Raw genomic sequence first — 19740 nt, forward strand, 5'->3', positions numbered from 1 at the left:
CGTCACAGTTCCACCACAAGCGTTAGAGAGATCGAGGTAGAAATAGGAGAGCAGAAGGAGGTTAGCTGGGGATTCTGGGGATCAGGCAGAGGTTGGGTACTGTAAAGTGATTATTCAAGAAGCAAGATACTAAACCACCTTAACCACAACTAGTTAAGGTCACTGAACAAAGAGGAAAACTCCATGTACGAATGGTGTTTGGATTTTGTGTGTACAGTTTGTTATGTTTGGCAATACTGTCTAAACAAATGCATTTGCAAGGGCTGTTAGCAATAGCAGCGGTGGCAAGCGATGCTAGATACTAGTAGCATCTGCTAGCTAATATACTGTCCACGCCTTCACATATCGTTGCCGGTGAGTCACCATGCAGAGCTGGCTGACATGTATGAGAAATCTCTGTCCTATAATTACTGGATTTGCTCTTAGACCTCTCGCACCATGACACCATATTAGGTTATTATAGTTAACTATTAACTATACTGAACAAAAATGTAAACACAACATGCAACAATTTCAATGATTTTACTGAGTTACAGTTCAAATAGGGAAATAAGTCAACTGAAGTAAATTCATTAGGCATTAATCTATGTATTTCACATGACTGGGCAGGGGCATAGCCATGGGTGGGCATGGGAGGGCACAGGCCCACCCACTTGAGAGACTGTCCCACCCCCTGGGTAGCAAGGCCAGCCAATCATAATGAGTTTTTGCCCAAAAAAGAGCTTTATTACAAACAGAAATACTCAGTTACATCAGCTGTCCGGTTTGCTGGTCTCAGGTGCAGATGACGCCAGATATGGAGGTCCTGGGCTGGTGTGGTTACATGTGGCCTGAGGTCGGTTGGACGTACAGCCAAATTCTCTAAAACGATGTTGGAGGCGGTTTATGGTAGAGAAATTAACATTCAATTATCTGGCAAAAACTCTGGTGGACATTCCTACAGTCAGCATGCCAAACAAAAATGAGATATCTGTGGCATTGTGTTGTGTGACAAAACTGCACATTTTAGAGTGGCCTTTTAATGTCCCCAGCACAAGGTGCATCTGTGTAATGTTCATGCCGTTTAATCAGATTCTTGATATGCCACCCCTGTCAGGTGGATGGATTACCTTGGAAAAGGAGAAATACTCACTAACAGGGATGTAAATCAAATCTGGGCACAAGATTTGAGACAAATAAGCTTTTTGTGCCTGTGGAACATTTCCGGGATGTTTAATTTCAGCTCATGAAATCATGAGTCCAACACTACATGTTGCGTGTATATTTTTGTTCAGTATACAACTGAAACTAAAACTAAAAATAATTTTAATAAAAAAACATAACATTTCTGTTGGGCAAAATTCAAATGGGGTTTTCTAACTATTTTTCGAATGGGATTTTCAAGCTCCTGAATCTGGCACGTCCTATTGAGATTAGGGACGCATTTAAATGATAAGGCTCAAGCAACCGACTGTAAACGAAAGTTGAGGAGTGAAATCGGGGGAGGTGCGGCAGCCAAAAGTCGGACACTAATGTGGTTTTCCAACAGCAAAGCTCTGATCAAAATGGTAGTATTGCCATTGTTTATAAAAGTACCCCCATATCACACACTCACAAACTGAAATAATATGTGTGTACATTTTACAATCAATTACTGAGAAGGAGAAAGAGACTCAAATATCATATTCATTTGTATCTATCCAGACACAATCACAAACTAAACCCTAAACCCTACTCCCTATGCACTTGGAGATTATTTGTCACGTGCTTCCTAAACTACAGGTGTTGTTCCAACAGTAGAGAGTTAAAGATAAAGACTTTGTAAAAATAATTTAAAAAAAGAAAGTGACAAGGAATAAATACACTGCGAATAACAATAACAATTTTTAAAAAACATGGCTATATAGAGGGAGTACCAGTGCCGAGTCGATGTGCAGGGGTACGAGGTAATTGACGTAGCTATATACATATAGTAGGGGTATAGTGACTAGGCAATAGGATAGATAGACAGTAGCAGCAGTGTATGTGGTGAGTATGTAGTGTGTGTGTGTGTGTGTATGTGTGTGTATAAGCAACATGGTGAAACTTCCACATAGCCTATCAGAGGGCTATTACCATATTTCTTACACCTGTTAAATCCTCTCAGATCTCCACAAGTGCAAAAGGCATAGGGTTTAGGGGTCTATTAGGGATTGGGCCCATGTCTTTGATCACATTTGCATGGGTCAAACAAGAAAACCCTAATGATTGGTTGACTATAGAACCTCCCACAATGTAAGCCATGGCTGCAGGATGAAGTTGGTGAAGAGCAACTGCAGAAACTTGCAGGCAAAACTTCATGACCTTTGATCACATGGTTTTTGTAAAGTTCATACTTGCGCCTACATGTCGACTATCTCCATAATGCAACACACTTTGAAAGGCGGTGACCGATTTGACAAAAGTGATCTGCTCGAACACGCCCATTGACTTTATAATTTAAAGGTAGACTCAACAAGATGATGTTGCCAAGAGCAGCAAAGCAGATATTGGGCAAGTTCGAGCGGATATATTTTGTCTAGTCGGTGACCATCGTCTTGCATTATGGGAATAAACATTTTCCAACTTGTGCCTACATGTTGACTGCATGAACGTGACAAAAACCATGTGATCAGGTCATGTCGTTTTTGATGAAGTCGCCTTCAAGTCACTACAGTTGCTTCTCACCAACTGCACCATGCAGCCAACGCCTGGTTAGTGAGAGTCATTATTTGTCAACCAATATTTAGGGTGTTTTTGGTTTACCCATGTGACCAAAGATGTGACTGAAACCGTAACCGCCTCAATTCTAAAGCTACAGGCAGAACAGGGGATACAAATAAAATTATATTCGAGACCTCTCTCTAACCAATTGTACAAACATTATGTTTGTGAGTGTGAGTTTATTTCTACATTTATAAACAACCTTTATAAACAATAGCAGCTATGTTGACACTGCCTTGTTGGTTGGAAAACCCCTACAGTGTCCGACTTTTGACTGTCGCAGATGCACTTTCCCCGACTTCACTCCTCGACTTTCGTCTGTCTCATTAGTGTTACTACTCGAACACACCCAATGAGTTGAGCATGACACAAGACTCTCAGTCACACAGTATCTGCGCAGGTGAAAGGGTGCACTTCACGCTGCTACAACACGGTAGCTCCGGGACCAAGAGAGTGGAGAAGTTTAGCCTCTTACTGTGGACATTGACCCACTACTACTGTTTACTTTGTGCATCTCGCTGAGTCTACCTTAAAACCTACCCTATGACCTGACAAATTCCCTTATGCATTACTGCCCCAGAGTAGCAAGATGTGACATCCCCAGAAAAGCAAAAACACATAAATGGCTCCTAGTCACCCACACATAGGCAAACTTTCTGTCCCTAACACTAAAACTAAATAATATAAAAATGACTTTTTTTCATAAAACTTATACTAAATAAAAATTAGTACATCAGATCTGAAAACAAACTACTTTATAAATCTTAAAATTAATAGAAATAAAAAATAATATAAAAACACAAAAAACTATTTTAACCTTGACACACTGCCCCCTTTCTGTCTCTTCCTCAAAGGGTGCTGGGGAAATTAGAAAGAGGATGCTTCATGTTTGTCACAACTAGACCAAAAATAAGGACATTCAAAAGCAACTCACTGGGCATTGGGCAGAAACGAACCGAAAAGGGGTGGGGACTTGAAATGTTTAGCTTAAAATGGTTGCACAATAAAAGGGAAACACGGGTAAGGGGCAAAGGTCAACTGAAAAGGTCAACTGAAAAGGTCAAGGATGTAGAAAAGTGACTTTAGTCATGGAACAAAAAGTAAGAAGGAAAAATAAACAGTGAAAAAGCTGAACATGTCAACTTTTTCAACAAGGTATTAAAGGAGAACAGGTCCATGGCATGGATATTTGGTCATGAGTAAACTTAAAGGGATTCTTCATTCTTGGAAAAGTCAAATCAGCCTTTTGGTAAAAAACACTTTTAGCTACCTACCCTAAAATTATCAGTAAAAAAATGATCAAGTTATTCTCTGAATTATTTAAATTAGATATCAGTCCTTGATCCAAATACACTGTAAGTATAAAATCTGTGCAGTTTTAAAAGATATTTCTGAATTGAATTATATTCGCCTTTAGGATAGTTTTCAAATAATGTATGCAGATGCTAGATCTGATCTAACAGAAGCCAAAAATGAAAAATGAGGACTAAAGGCCTGTATTCAAACCAATGCAGATCAACAACATTGCACAGCAATTTAATATTTATACTATATCGGAAGTATAACTGCGGTAACAGAAAACAAATCACAACTCCTACTTTCCCTGGCACTGTTTTCAAATGGAAACGTTTAAGCATTTGTGGCACAAATTCCATTCAAGTCATGGTACCGATATTAGCATATTTAGAGCATCATTTCCAAATCATATGAAGAACCTAAAATTGATTGTGAAGCTCAACAAAATCACTTACAGATTATTTGAACAGAATCTGTGAAAAATTCTAATATCGGTACCAGGACTTGAATGGGATTTGTGCCACACGTTAGCGTTTGGAAATAGCAGTTTGTAAATTTAGGGTGGCAGGTAGCACTTAATCCTAAATTGCTCCTGGGTGTGCTGACCTACTATGGCTGACCCTGTAAAACACCACGTCACTGCACCCACAGTTGAAGTCAGAAGTTTACATACACCTTAACTAAATACATTTAAACACAGTTCCTGACATCTAGTCCTAGTAAAAATTCCCTGTCTCAGGTCAGTTAGGATCACCACTTTATTTTAAGAATGTGAAATGTCAGAATAATAGTAGAGAATGATTTATTTCAGCTTTAATTTGGAACATCACATTCCCAGTGGGTCAGAAGTTTACATACCCTCAATTAGTATTTGGTAGAATTGCCTTTAAATTGTTTAACTTGGGTCAAACGTTTAAGGTAACCTTCCCACAATTAGTTGGGTGAATTCTGTCCCATTCCTCCTGAAAGAGCTGGTGTAACTGAGTCAGGTTTGTAGCCCTCCTTGCTCGCACACACCTTTTCAGTATGCTTGGGGTCATTGTCCATTTGTAAGACCCATTTGCTACCAAGCTTTAACTTCCTGACTGATGTCTTGAGATGTTGCTTCAATATGTCCACATCATTTTCCTGCCTCATGATGCCATCTATTTTGTGAAGTGCTCCAGTACTTGCGTACTATTGTTTGTACAGATGAACGTGGTACTTTCAGGCGTTTGGAAATTGCTCCCAAGGATAAACCAGACTTGTAGAGGGCTACACGTTTTTACTGAGGTCTTGGCTGATTTTTGATTTTCCCATGACGGCAAGCAAAGAGGCACTGAGTTTGAAGGTAGGCCTTGAAATACATCTACAGGTACACCTCCAATTGACTCAAATTATGTCAATTAGCCTGTCAGAAGCTTCTGAAGCCATGACATCATTTTCTGGAATTTTCCAAGCTGTTTAAAGGCACAGTCAACTTAGTGTATGTAAACTTCTGACCCACTGGAATTGTGATACAGTGAATAAGTGAAATAATCTGTCTGTAAACAATTGTTGGAAAAATTACTTGTCATGCCCAAAGTAGATGTCCTAACCAACTTGCCAAAACTATAGTTTGTTAACAAGACATTTGTGGAGTGGTTGAAAAACAAGTTTTAATGACTCCAACCTAAGTGTATGTAAACTTCCAACTTCAACTGTGTGTGCGTGTGTGTGTGTGTGTGTGTAATATATATTTGTTGGCTGGTACTGCAGTTACACATCTGAATCACAGGTTCACAGTCAATCGTAGTGCGATGTCATTTATCGACATTGGTTTGAATCCCAACCTATAAGACTATTACTATGTGTTGTATTGATCAATCCAATTTTAAGCAATAGAATATTCATTGTGGCGTGACTCCTAACTTCAGTTTAAATAACATTTTCACTTAGTCATGCATTGATGTCAATGGGAGACTAAGAGAGAATTTTACTTAAAGTAGAAGTTAGAAACTTGCAGAAATTTTAATACAAATAGATTTATTTACAAATAAAATATTTCTGAATGTATTTCTTTTGATTGCTTTCTGTCAAAAATGTATGTGACGTGACCCATGCAAGTGTGCAGTTTTATGTTTCTTAAGAAATGAAAAACATGCTTCTATATTAGTGAGGGAGTTGGTAGGTGAAGTTCCTTTAGCTTACTCATGATAAAAAAAAACAAATAAATGATTCTGAAATTGATATCTACTATAGATGTTAAATTAAAAGAGGAAATCTGTCTTAACCCCAGCTACCTTTTCTTCCAGGCTGGAGTCTTTAAACATCAGTGAGAAAGGCTTGATATGCTCTCTTCTCAACTTATCACCACTCCGTAAGTCGATGGCACTCTCTATTCCCTTGTTAATTTCCTCAGGACCAGAGTGGATATGCAAAGCTTGTGCGAGATGGTTTGGAAGCAGATTTATAGAATTTCTTGTTAGGGCAGCCAGAGTCTAGGGGAAAGCACATGCAAATATAATACATCTACCTGTCCTGTTTAAATTTGGTTACAAAAATAAGAAAACACACACACACAAATTATAAAAACTCAAGCTAAACCAAAATGCAATAGTCTCGATTAAATAGACAGGCTCAGAAGTGAATGCATCTCAAACACATTCATTTAAATATTTCTGTGACGGCAACAGTTGTGACAACAACAAAAAAGCTCACGTACACACAGGTAGAATACAGTTGTCTAGAATACTTAATGATCAGTATATTGCACATAACAATACAAAAGAAACAACAAAAAACAAATCTTACCAAATTAACAAAAACATTGTAAAAAAATGTTGAGTGACAAACATGGAGATAGCATACACATTTCCTAATTATTATCAAAAATATTCAAAACTCCACAACATTCTTAAACAAAGCTTCTACTGAGAATGACTCAACTCCTAACCCTTACTGAGACCGACTTAACTCCTACGGGCACTGACTCAACTCCTGAGACTAACTCAACTATTACTAACATTGACTCAACTCCTATTGACAATGACTCAACTCCTATTGACAATGACTCAACTCATACTGAGAATAACTAACAATACAATTCTTACTGTGACTGAGAGTGTCCTAATATGCAATCTCCGCCAGCCCATAGATAAGGAACTTGTCAGGATGAGACAGACAGCTTTTCTGGTGCTGGTGAAATTATCCATCAGCATCATTTTTATGTATACACTGTATATATAAACTCAGCATAAAAATAAATGTCTCTTTTTCAGAACCCTGTCTTTCAAAGATAATTAGTAAAAATCCAGATAACTTCACAGATCTTCATTGTAAAGGGTTTAAACACTGTTTCCCATGCTTGTTCAATGAACCATAAACAATTCATGAACATGCACCTGTGGAACAGCTTACAGATGGTAGGTAATTAAGGTCACAGTTATGCTCATCTGCATGAAGGTGCCTTAGGCATGCTGCAAGGAGGCATGACGACTGCAGATGTGGCCAGGGCAATAAATTGCAATGTCCGTACTGTGAGACGCCTAAGCGCTACAGGGAGACAGAACGGACAGCTGAATGCCCTTGCAGTGGCAGACCACGTGTAACAACACCTGCTCAGGATCGGTACATCCGAACATCACACCTGCGGGACAGGTACAGGATGGCAACAACAACGCACCACCCGTCCATCAGTGCTTAGACTGTCCGCAATAGGCCTGTTGTAAGGCAGGTCCTCACCGGCAACAACGTCGCCAATGGGCACAAACCAACCGTTGCTGGACCAGACAGGACCGGTCAAAAAGTGCTCTTCACTGACACGTCACGGATTTGTCTCACCAGGGGTGGTGGTCGGACTCGAGTTTGTCATCGAAAGGAATGAGCGTTACAGCGAGGCCTGTACTCTGGAGCGGGATCGATTTGGAGGTGGAGGGCCCATCATGGTCTGGGGCGGTATGTCACAGCATCATCGGACTGAGCTTGTTGTCATTGCAAGCAATCTCAGCGCTGTGTGTTACAGGGAAGAAATCCTCATGTGGTACCCTTCCTGCAGGCTCATCCTGACATGACTCTCCAGCATGACGCATTTTATGTGCGTGATTAGCTGCAAGACAGGAATGGCAGTGTTCTGCCATGGCCAGCGAAGAGCCCGGATCTCAATACCATTGAGCAAGTCTGGGAACTGTTGGATCGGAGGGTGAGGGCTCGGGCCATTCCCCCCAGAAATGTACAGGAACTTTCAGGTGCCTTGCTGGAAGAGTGGGGTAACAACTCACAGAAGGAGATGCACTGCAGTACTTAACCTTTTGCGTGTAGGGGGCAGTATTTTCATTTTTGGCAAAAAAACTGATATTGCAGGCAAAAACCTGAGGAAAATCCAATCAGGAAGTGCCTCCTATTTTGAAACCTCTCTGTTCCTATGCATGCCTATCCTCCATTTAAAGGGATATCAACCAGATTCCTTTTTCTATGGCTTCCCTAAGGTATCAGTCTTTAGACATAGTTTCAGGCTTTTATTTTGAAATATATATTTTACAAACAACCTGAGGATTGATTATAAAAACGTTTGACATGTTTCTGTGGACATTATGGATATACGTCTGCGTTGTCGTGACCGCTCTTTCCTGTGGATTTCTGAACATGTCGCGACAAACAAATGGAGGTATTTTGGGTATAAAAATAATCTTTATGGAACAAAAGGAACATTTGTTGTGTAACTGGGAGTCTCGTGAGTGAAAACACACGAAGATCAAAGGTAAACGATTAATTTGATTACTTTTTTGTGACCTAGCTACTTAATGCTTAGTGTACATAATGTTATGTTATGCTATCGATAAACTTACAAACGCTATGATTGCTTTCGCTGTAAAGCATAATTTCAAAATCTGAGACGACAGGTGGATTAACAAAAGGCTATGCTGTGTTTTGCAATAATGCACTTGTGATTTCATGAATATGAATATTATTTGCCTGTGGCGCTATGCTATTCAGCGGTTGCTGATGAAAATGATCCCGCTAACGGGATGGGTAGCGTTAATGAAGAAGTTAATGCAGCTGGTGGCCAAACCAGATACTGACTGTTACTTTTGATTTTGACCCCCCTTTGTTCAGGGACACATTATTCCAGTTCTGTTAGTCACATGTCTGTGGAACGAACTTGTTCAGTTTATGTCTCAGTAGTTGAATCTTGTTATGTTCATACAAATATTTAAACAACTTAAGTGTGCTGAAAATAAACGCAGTTGACAGTGAGAAGACGTTTCTTTTTTTGCTGAGTTTATATCTTCAGTGTTTGCTTTTTGGGATTTTAGGCTGGGTTTCTGTATAAGCACTTTGTGACATCTGCTGATGTAAAAAGGGCTTTATAAATAAATGTGATTTGAGTCAATCTCAGTAAGAGTTGAGTCATTGTCAGTAGAGGTAAAGTCGTTCTCATTAACTTCTTATGGTATAGGGGACGCTTGCGTCCCACTTGGAAAAAAAACAGGGAAAATGCAGTGCGGCAAATTCAAATAATGATTTAAATATCAAACATTTATTAAATCACCCATGTAAGATACTCAAAGCTACACTCGTTGTGAATCCAGCCAACATGTCAGATTTAAAAAAAGCTTTTCAGCGAAAGCATAAGAAGCTATTATTTGATGATAGCACAATTTCAACAAAGAGAGTAGCATATTTCAACCCTGCAGGTGCTACACAAAACACTGAAATAAAATATAAAACATGCATTACCTTTGACGAGCTTCTTTTGTTGGCACTCCAATATGTCGCATAAACATCACAATTGGTCATTTTGTTCGATTAATTCCGTCCATATATATCCAAATGTCAATTTATTTGACGCGTTTGATCCAGAAAAAAACAGCTGCCAAAAAACGCAACGTCACTACAAAACATTTCAAAAGTTGCCTATAAACTTGGCCAAAATATTTTACTACTTTTGTAAATACAACTTTAGGTATATTTAAACGTTAATAATCGATCAAATTGTAGACGGTGCTATCTGTGTTCAATACAGCAAGTAACCAAACCATGCTCCTTTTTAAGTCTTGCGCAACTCTCAATAGTGTAATGTTGTTCCAGGATGTGCTTCTTCTTCGTTGCACAAATGAATAACCTCAACAAAATTCCAAAGACTGGTGACATCCAGTGGAAGCGGTAGGAACTGAAAACAGGTTCATATGAAATATCCCTTGGCAAAGACATCTCAGGGAACATTCAGAGGCAAAAAAATAAAAAATTCTGAACAGTTATCCTCTGGGTTTTGCCTGCTACATAAGTTCTGTTATACTCACAGACATGATTCAAACAGTTTTAGAAACGTCAGAGTGTTTTCTATCCACATCTACTAATAATATGCATATCTTATATTCCTGGCATGAGTAGCAGGAAGTTGAAATTGGGCACGCTATTTATCCAAAAGTGAAAATGCTGCCCCCTAAACCTTGAGGTTTAAAGAGGAGTTATTTTCAGTAGGAGTTGAGTCAATCTCAGTAAGAGTTGATTCAGTCTCAGTAGGTCAGTCTGTGTCAGTAGGAGTTGAATCAGTAGAAGTTGAGTCGATCTCAGTGAGTTTTGCATCAGCCTCAGTCGGAATCCATATTCACTCTCCAAGATCCCTTCTATTCTTTCCTCCTATACAAGATCCCTTAATTCATCCTTTCCTTGCTTCGTTTCCTTTCCTGCTTTCCTACATCCCTTTCTATCCTCACTCTGTTTCTTCACCTCCCTGCTCTTGCTGTCCTAGCGGACTTTCTTCCAATCATTTCCTGGGGTATGACAGTTAAACTAAACTCATTAGGCATTTACATTCTTCAAGAATCAATGTTTAAGTGTTATAGCAATCCTCTCAATATGAGCCACGTTACAATTCTCACCAAGTGAGTTAACCCTAATGGCTCAATGCGTTTCCCTTAGACGAATATAGAATACCATTTAGCAGATGTTTTTATCCAAAGCAATTAACAGTAGTGAATTCATACATTTTCACACTTGTCTCCCATGGGAATCGAATCCACAAACCTTGTGTTGCAAGTGCCTTGCTCTTAGGGTTGCACATTTTGGGGAAAATTCAAAAGGTGGAAAATTACCGTGGGAATTAACGGGAATATATGCAAATTAAAATGAATACCATTTAAATAGATGTTTTTTGCATTGGATATATTTACCATATCATATGGAGACAGAAACATAAACCTTTTAAATTATCATAAGTAGACATAATTGCAAATTATTAAATCCTTCCAATAGAAATTTAAAAAACGATTTAGTTAGTAATTGATTTGGCTCTTCACATTGGATGATTTCACTGAACAAGAAAATAAAGGGAATATTGAATGAGCCCCAATGATCCATTGCATCTCCCAAAAACGTTTTCAACATACATCTGTAAATTCATACTAAAGCTTTGGTTGTCTTCCTCTCAGGCTTCCATGTCTTCTCCCTGGACCTGCTCAGATGGCTCAAATTTGCCCAGATGGCCACCAATTGTTCAACCCTTGTATTGGTCAACCATGCTTTGGTGTGTGTTCCCAAATAAGGACCAGTTGCGCTCTGAGGTTGCTGACGTTGGTGGGATTTGGAGGATGGAGGCAACTGGGGAAAGAGCCTCAGATCCACAAAGTCCCTTCCACCAGGTGGCTGATGAGATATGTTGGCACGACTGCCATATTGCATCTCCATCCCAAAGCTCTTGCTTGGAAGTGTATTTCACCAGACTGTCAAGAACCTCGTCCTTATCCAGGCCAAGGTGGCGAGACACAGTAGTGATGACACCATAGGCCTTGTTTTCTGAACCAGACAGGATGATCTTGCCAGCATACTTGGGGTCCAACAAGTACGCTGTGGCGTGTATGGGCTTCAGGCAGAAGTCTTCACACTTTTTGATGTATTTCATAACTGCAGTTTCTTCTGCTTGGAGCAGCAGTGAAGTGGGCAGGGCAGTACGGATTTCTTCTCTTACATCTGCAAACAGAGTCTGAACATCAGGCAGGATGGCATTGTCTCCCTCAATCCGTGCAATGGCTACTGCTATAGGTTTCAGGCTGTTTACCAATCTCTCCCAAAATACATAATTCAGAAGGATCCTCTTGATGGGGCTGTCCATATCGGTAGACTGTGATATGGCAATTTCTTGGAGACTCCTTCCCCTCCAAGAAACTGTCAAACATGATGACAACACCACCCCAACGGGTGTTGCTGGGCAGCTGCAATGTGGTGCTCTTATTCTTTTCACTTTGCTTGGTAAGGTAGATTTCGGCTATAACTTGATGACCCTTCACATACCTAACCATTTCCTTGGCTCTCTTGTAGAGTGTATCCATTGTTTTCAGTGCCATGATGTCCTTGAGGAGTAGATTCAATGCATGAGCAGCACAGCCAATGGGTGTGATGTGAGGGTAGGACTCCTCCACTTTAGACCAAGCAGCCTTCATGTTCGCAGCATTGTTTGTCACCAGTGCAAATACCTTCTGTGGTCCAAGGTCATTGACTGCCTTCAGCTCATCCGCAATATAGAGACCGGTGTGTCTGTTGTCCCTTGTGTCTGTGCTCTTGTAGAATACTGGTTGAGGGATGGATATGATGTCGTTAATTATTCCTTGCCCACAAGCATTCGACAACCCATCAGAGATGATTGCAATACAGTCTGCTTTCTCTACGATTTGCTTGACCGTCACTTGAACTCTGTTGAACTCCAGAAAATGTGTAGATAAAGCATGTCTGGTTGGAGGGGTGTAAGCTGGGTGAAGAACATTCAGAAATCTCTTCCATTACACATTGCCTGTGAGCGTCAGAGTTAAACCAGTTGCATACACAGCTTGAGCAAGACATTCATCAGCATTTCTCTGACTAGGTTCCTCCATTGAGTAAAACGTCTGATTCCAGGAGGACCATGAGCTGTTGCTATCGATAAAGTGTCTGATTCATCATTTTCACCTCAAATAGAAGTAGAGGGACTTTTGTCAAAGGTTGTTGTGAGTGCTGAGGGAACTTTATGCACCTGGCTGCATTCTTCACATATGATTTGGCACAGTATTTGCAAATGTACACAGCTTTTCCATCTACATTAGCTGCAGTGAAATGTCTCCACACATCAGATAGTGCCCATGGCATTTTCCTGTAAAGATTAGAAGTAAATGAGTTTTAAAAAACTAATACAATTCCATGTACAGATAAATAGTTAAGTAGTTAGATTAAACAACTCCTTTAAGATATTAAACAAAATGAACGCTCCTCAAAATTAACGCAGGCTCAAGCAAGCTAAAACCCACATGGTAGCAAAACTAACTAGCAGAAATTGTTAACAAGTTAGAATTGGTTTAAACACACTTTGCTTTAGGCTACTATTTACTAGTTCACAAAAAATAATCTATGTAATATAAAATCTATTCACCCCACCCAGTATTATAATCAAAACTTACCAGAAAGCATGTAGTCCTTGGCTCAGACAGTGTAGTAGTGTGGGGTCAATAGCATCTCATTAGTGTGCAAGATCTTGAGAATCAGCTGTACATGTGATGGAAAAGTGCACTGCACATGTGGCGGAAGAATGCACTGTGCATGCAGAGGGTTGCAATTCTATTGAATTGGGGATAGTTTAACCAAAATACGCCACAAGATCTAGAATTGCCTTATGTGTATCCCACAAAAAGGTTCAATGTTTTAAGCGAACGTTTTTGATGAATTTAAGCAAAATTCCCCAAATTCCCGGGCTTAACTTCCCATTGAAAATTTCCGTGAAAATTCAGGAAATTTACCCGAAAGTTTCCGACCCTTTGCAACCCTACTTGCTCTACCAACTGATCTACTTGGGAACTTTCATAAGGCTGCATTGAGACAATGACTTATCATTGACCAAAGCCCAGCTCATTTAATATCTACCATTGTGTCGCTGAGTTGTCATAATGCTTCAGCAAATGTACATTATCCCAGGGGAGCTGGAAGACAATGTAAGTAACCAAATTAATGTCCCTCTTTACTGTCCTGAATGCCTCTGCTGATCCTACAGCTATTGTATGCAGAAATCATGTGCCTATGAACTGTTATACTGTTAGCACGGAGGCAGTGTGCCATATCAGGAAGTCCAGTGTGTGCAGCTCAGCACTAACATATTTTTTATTTATATTTTTTATTTAACTAGGCAAGTCAGTTAAGAAAAAATTCTTATTTACAATGACTGCCTACCAAAAGGCAAAAGGCCTCCTGTGGGGACGGGGCTTGGATTAGAAATAGAATACAAATATAGAACAAAACACACATCACGACAAGAGACACCACAACACTAGATAAAGAGAGACCTAAGAAAACAAGATAGCATGGCAGCAATACATGACAACACAGCATGGTAGCAACACAACATGACAACATGGTAGGAACACATGGCAGCAGCACAAAACATGGTACAAACATTGGGAACAGACAACAGCACAAAGGGAAAGAAGGTAGAGACAACAATACATCACACAAAGCAGCCACAACTGTCAGTAAGAGTGTTCATGATTGAGTCTTTGAAGAGATGGAGATAAAACGGTCCAGTTTGAGTGTTTTTTACAGCTCGTTCCAGTCGCTAGCAGCAGCGAACTGAAAAGAGGAACGACCCAGGGCTAAATAACCTGAGCATGTCTACATCTGCTAAGATTCCCAGTAATGCAACAAAAACAATCAAGCATCCCAGAAAGTGCTACAAATATCCCACGATAACATATGTATCTTAAGAAATAAGATTCATGAAATCAATCATTTGCTAGTAACAGATCACATTCATATCTCTGAAACTCTTATATGATATCTTTGATGATACAGTGGTAGCAATACATGGTTATAAGATCTACAGGAAATACAAAAATGCCAAAGGTGGAGGTGTGGCCATTTTATATTCAGAGACACATTCCTATAAAGCTTAGAGAGGATCTCATGTTATAAGACTTCCGGCGCCGAGAGAGATGGCCGCCTCGCTTCGCGTTCCTAGGAAACTATATGCAGTTTTTATTTTTTTATGTGATATTTCTTACATTGGTACCCCAGGTCATCTTAGGTTTCATTACATACAGTCGGAAAGAACTACTGAATATAAGAGCAATGTCAACTCACCATCAGTATGACCAGGAATATGACTTTCCCGGAGCGGATCCTGTGTTCTGCCTTTCACCCAGGACAACAGATTGGATCCCAGCCTGCGACCCAAAACAAAGACGTCGTAAAAGAGGGAAACGAAGCGGTCTTCTGGTCAGGCTCCGGAGACGGGCACATCGCGCACCACTCCCTAGCATACTCCTCGCCAATGTCCAGTCTCTTGACAACAAGGTTGATGAAATCCGAGCAAGGGTAGCATTCCAGAGGGACATCAGAGACTAACGTTCTTTGCTTCACGGAAACATGGCTCACTTGAGAGACGCTAACGGAATCGGTGCAGCCAGCTGGTTTCTCCACGCATCGCGCCGACAGAAACAAACATCTTTCTGGTAAGAAGAGGGGCGGGGGCGTATGCCTTATGGTTAACGAGACGTGGTGTGGTCACAACAACATAAAGGAACTCAAATCCTTCTGTTCACCCGATTTAGAATTCCTCACAAATGTCGAACGCATTATCTACCAAGGGAATTCTCTTCAATTATAATCACAGCCGTATATATTCCCCCCCAAGCAGACACATCGATGGCTCTGAACAAACTTTATTTGACTCTTTGCAAACTGGAATCCACATATCCTGAGGCTGCATTCATTGTAGCTGGGGATTTTGACAACGCTAATCTGAAAACAAGACTCCCTAAATTGTATCAGCATATCGATTGCGCAACCAGGGCTGGTAAAACCTTGGATCATTGCTATTCTAACTTCCGCGACGCATATAAGGCCCTCCCCGGCCCTCCTTTCGGAAAAGCTGACCACGACATTTTGTTGCTCCCTGCCTACAGACAGAAGCTAAAACAAGAAGCTCCCGCGCTAGGTCTGTTCAACGCTGGTCCGACCAATCTGATTCCACGCTCCAAGACTGCTTCCATCACGTGGACTGGGATATGTTCTGCAGTGCGGCGAACAACAACATTGACAAATACGCTGATTCGGTGTGCGAGTTCATTAGAACATGCATTGAAGATGTCGTTCCCATAGCAACGATTAAAACATTCCCAAACCAGAAACCGTGGAATGATGGCAGCATTCGCGTGAAACTGAAAGGGCGAACCACTGCTTTTAATCAGGGCAAGGTGACTGGAAAAATGACCGAATACAAACAGTGTAACTATTCCCTCCGCAAGGCAATCAAACAAGCTAAGGGTCAGTATAGAGACAAAGTAGAGTCGCAATTCAATGGATCAGACACAAGAGGTATGTGGCAGGGTCTACAGTCAATCACGGATTACAAAAAGAAAACCAGACTCGTCACGGTCCAGGTTGTCTTGCTCCCAGGCAGACTAAGTAACTTTTTTGCCCGCTTTGAAGACAATACAGTGCCACTGACACGGCCCGCTACCAAAACATGCGGACTCTCCTTCACTGCAGCCGACGTGAGTAAAACATTTAAACGTGGTAACCCTCGCAAGGCTGCAGGCCCAGACGGCATCCCCAGCCGCGCCCTCAGAGCATGCGCAGACCAGCTGGCTGGTGTGTTTACGGACATATTCAATCAATCCTTATCCCAGTCTGCTGTTCCCACATGCTTCAAGAGGGCCACCATTGTTCCTGTTCCCAAGAAAGCTAAGGTAACTGAGCTAAACGTCTACCGCCCCCCGTAGCACTCACTTCCGTCATCATGAAGTGCTTTGAGAGACTAGTCAATGACCATATCACCTCCACCCTACCTGACACCCTAGACCCACTCCAATTTGCTTACCGCCCAAATAAGTCCACAGACGATGCAATCTCAACCACACTGCCCTAACCCATCTGGACAAGAGGAATACCTATGTGAGAATGCTGTTCATCGACTACCATAGTACCCTCCAAACTCGTCATCAAGCTCTAGACCCTGGGTCTCGACCCCGCCCTGTGCAACTGGGTACTGGACTTCCTGGCGGGCCGGCCCCAGGTGGTGAGTGTAGATAACGACATCTCCACCCCGCTGATCCTCAGCACTGGAGGCTGAAGAAAATCAGTTTCTCACCAAAAACACACAAACTTCTACAGATGCACAATCGAGAGCATCCTGTCAGGCTGTATCACCGCCTGGTACGGCAACTGCTCCGCCCACAACCGTAAGGCTCTCCAGAGGGTAGTGAGGTCTGCACAACGCATCACTGGGGGCAAACTACCTGCCCTCCAGGACACCTACACCACCCGATGTCACAGGAAGGCCATAAAGATCATCAAGGACAACAACCACCCGAGCCACTGCCTGTTCACCCCGCTATCATCCAGAAGGCGAGGTAAGTACAGGTGCATCAAAGCTGGGACCGAGAGACTGAAAAACAGCTTCTAACTCAAGGCCATCAGACTGTTAAACAGCCACCACTAACATTGAGTGGCTGCTGCCAACACACTGACTCAACTCCAGCCACTGTACTCTATCATCTACTGCATCTTTATGTAATACATGTATCACTAGCCACTTTAAACTATGCCACTTTGTTTACATACCCTACATTACTCATCTCATATGTATATACTGTACTCGATACCATCTACTGCATCTTGCCTATGCCATTGTGTACCATCACTCATTCATATATCTTTATGTACATATTCTTTATCCCTTTACACTTGTGTGTATAAGGTAGTAGTTTCGGAATTGTTACATTAGATTACTCGTTGGTTATTACTGCATTGTCAGAACTAGAAGGACAAGCATTTCGCTACACTCGCATTAACATCTGCTAACCATGTGTATGTGACAAATAAATTTGATTTGATTTTGATGTTAAATACTATTGAAGTAATATGGCTACAGGTCCAACTGCCCCACCCAAAAGGAAGCTGCTCTAGACCACCAAGTGCTAACAGTCAGCATCTGAATAATGTGTGAAATGCTTGATACTGTATATTATCTGGGTGATTTAAATATTGACTGGCTTTCTTCAGGCTGCCCACTCAAGAGAATATTTCAGATTGTAACTAGTGCCTGCAACCTGGTTCAGGTCATCAGTCAACCTACCAAGGTAGTTAAACAGCACAGGAATGAAACCGTCAACATGTATTGATCACATCTTTACTCATGCTGCAGAAATTTGCTTGAAAGCAGTATCCAAATCCATCGGATGTAGTGATCACAATACAGTAGTTCCAAAGGCCAGGCCTAATATAGTGTATGAGGTCATACAAAAGGTTTTGTAGTGATTCGTATGTTGTTGACGTAAATTTGTTGGTCTGTGGCATGTAATGAGAAGCAACCAGATGCTGCACTGGACATATTTATGAAATGGTCATGCCCTGATCTGTTTCACCTGTTCCTGTCTCCACCCCCTCTAGGTGTTGCTTATTTTCCATAGTGTATTTATCTTTGTGTTTCCTGTCTCTGTGCCAGTTTGTCTTGTATGTTAGTCAAGTCAACTAGTGTGTTTTTCCAGTACTCCTTTTGTTATTCTCTTCTTGATAATCTTCCCGGTTTTGACCCCTGCCTGACTCTGGACTACTTTCCCGCCTGTCTGATCATCCTGCCTGCCCTGACCTTGATTCTGCCTGCCCTTCAGTACCCTTTGGACTCTGAACTGGTTTTGACCCCTTTGCCTGTCCATGGCCATTCTATTGCCTCGCCCTATTGGATTAATAAATATTGTAAGACTACAACCATCTGCCTCCTGTGCCTGCATCTGGGTCTCGCCTTGTGTCATGATAGAAATTGCTTATCCCAGCATGCACCCATTAAGAAAATTACTGTAAAAATGATTAAATCCCTGTGGATTGATGAGGAATTGAAAAATTGTATGGTTGAGAGGGATGAGGCAAAAGGAATGGCAAATAAGTCTGACTGCACAACCAATTGGAAAATGTACTGCAAATCATGTGACTAAACTGAATAAAAAGAAACTACACTGAAACAAAGACACATGACATAAAGAATGATAGTAAAAAGCCTTGGAGCACCTTAAATGAAATTTTGGGCAAAAGGCAAACTCCGCTCCATCATTCATTGAATCAGATAGTTCATTCATTACAAAACCCACTGATATTGCCAACTACTTTAGTCATTTTTTTCATTGGCAAGATTAGCAAACTCACGCATCCAAGTATATCTGACTAAATGATTAAAGACAAGCAAGCATTGTACTTTTAAATTCTGTAAAGTGAGTGTGAAAGAGGTGAAAAAAAATTGTCTATCAACAATGACAAGGCACCGGGGTCTGACAACTTGGATGGAAAATTACTGAGGATCATAATGGACGATATTGCCACTCCTATTTGCCATATCCTCAATTTAAGACTACAAGAAAGTGTGCCCTCAGGCCTTGAGGGAAGCAAAAGTAATTCCCCTACTTAAGAATAGTAAAGCCACCTTTACTGGCTCAAATACCCGACCAATCAGCCTGTTATCATCCTTAGTAAACTTTGACAACATTTTGTTTAACCAGATGCAATGATAGGGTAAACAAATTGGCAGACATTCAGCATGCTTATAGGGAAGAGCATTCAACAAGCACGGCACTTGCACAAATGACTGATGATTGGCTGAAAGAAATTGATGATAAAAAGATTGTGGGAGCTGTTTTGTTAGACTTCAGTGAGGTTTTTCACATTATCAATCATAGTCTGCCACCGGAAAACATGTGTTATGGCTTTACACCACCAGCTATAATGTGGATGAAGAGTTAACTGTCTAACAGTACA

General features: G+C 40.9%; 1 protein-coding gene across 2 annotated transcripts in view; it reads right to left on the reverse strand.

Moving 5' to 3' along the window:
- The window catches only part of adcy8 (adenylate cyclase 8 (brain)), a 253231-nt gene that overhangs the window by 46056 nt on the left and 187435 nt on the right, over window positions 1-19740 (reverse strand). The window contains exon 8 of one of the 2 annotated variants that reach the window (XM_024419924.2): window positions 6279-6476. The exons of the other annotated variant lie outside the window; for it this stretch is intronic. Within the exon in view, the coding sequence (XP_024275692.1) occupies window positions 6279-6476 (198 nt within the window). The remainder of the gene's footprint in view (window positions 1-6278; window positions 6477-19740) is intronic. 2 annotated transcript variants of the gene reach the window in all.

This window comes from Oncorhynchus tshawytscha, linkage group LG10 (assembly GCF_018296145.1).
Source record: "Oncorhynchus tshawytscha isolate Ot180627B linkage group LG10, Otsh_v2.0, whole genome shotgun sequence".
Classification (NCBI taxonomy): domain Eukaryota; kingdom Metazoa; phylum Chordata; class Actinopteri; order Salmoniformes; family Salmonidae; genus Oncorhynchus; species Oncorhynchus tshawytscha.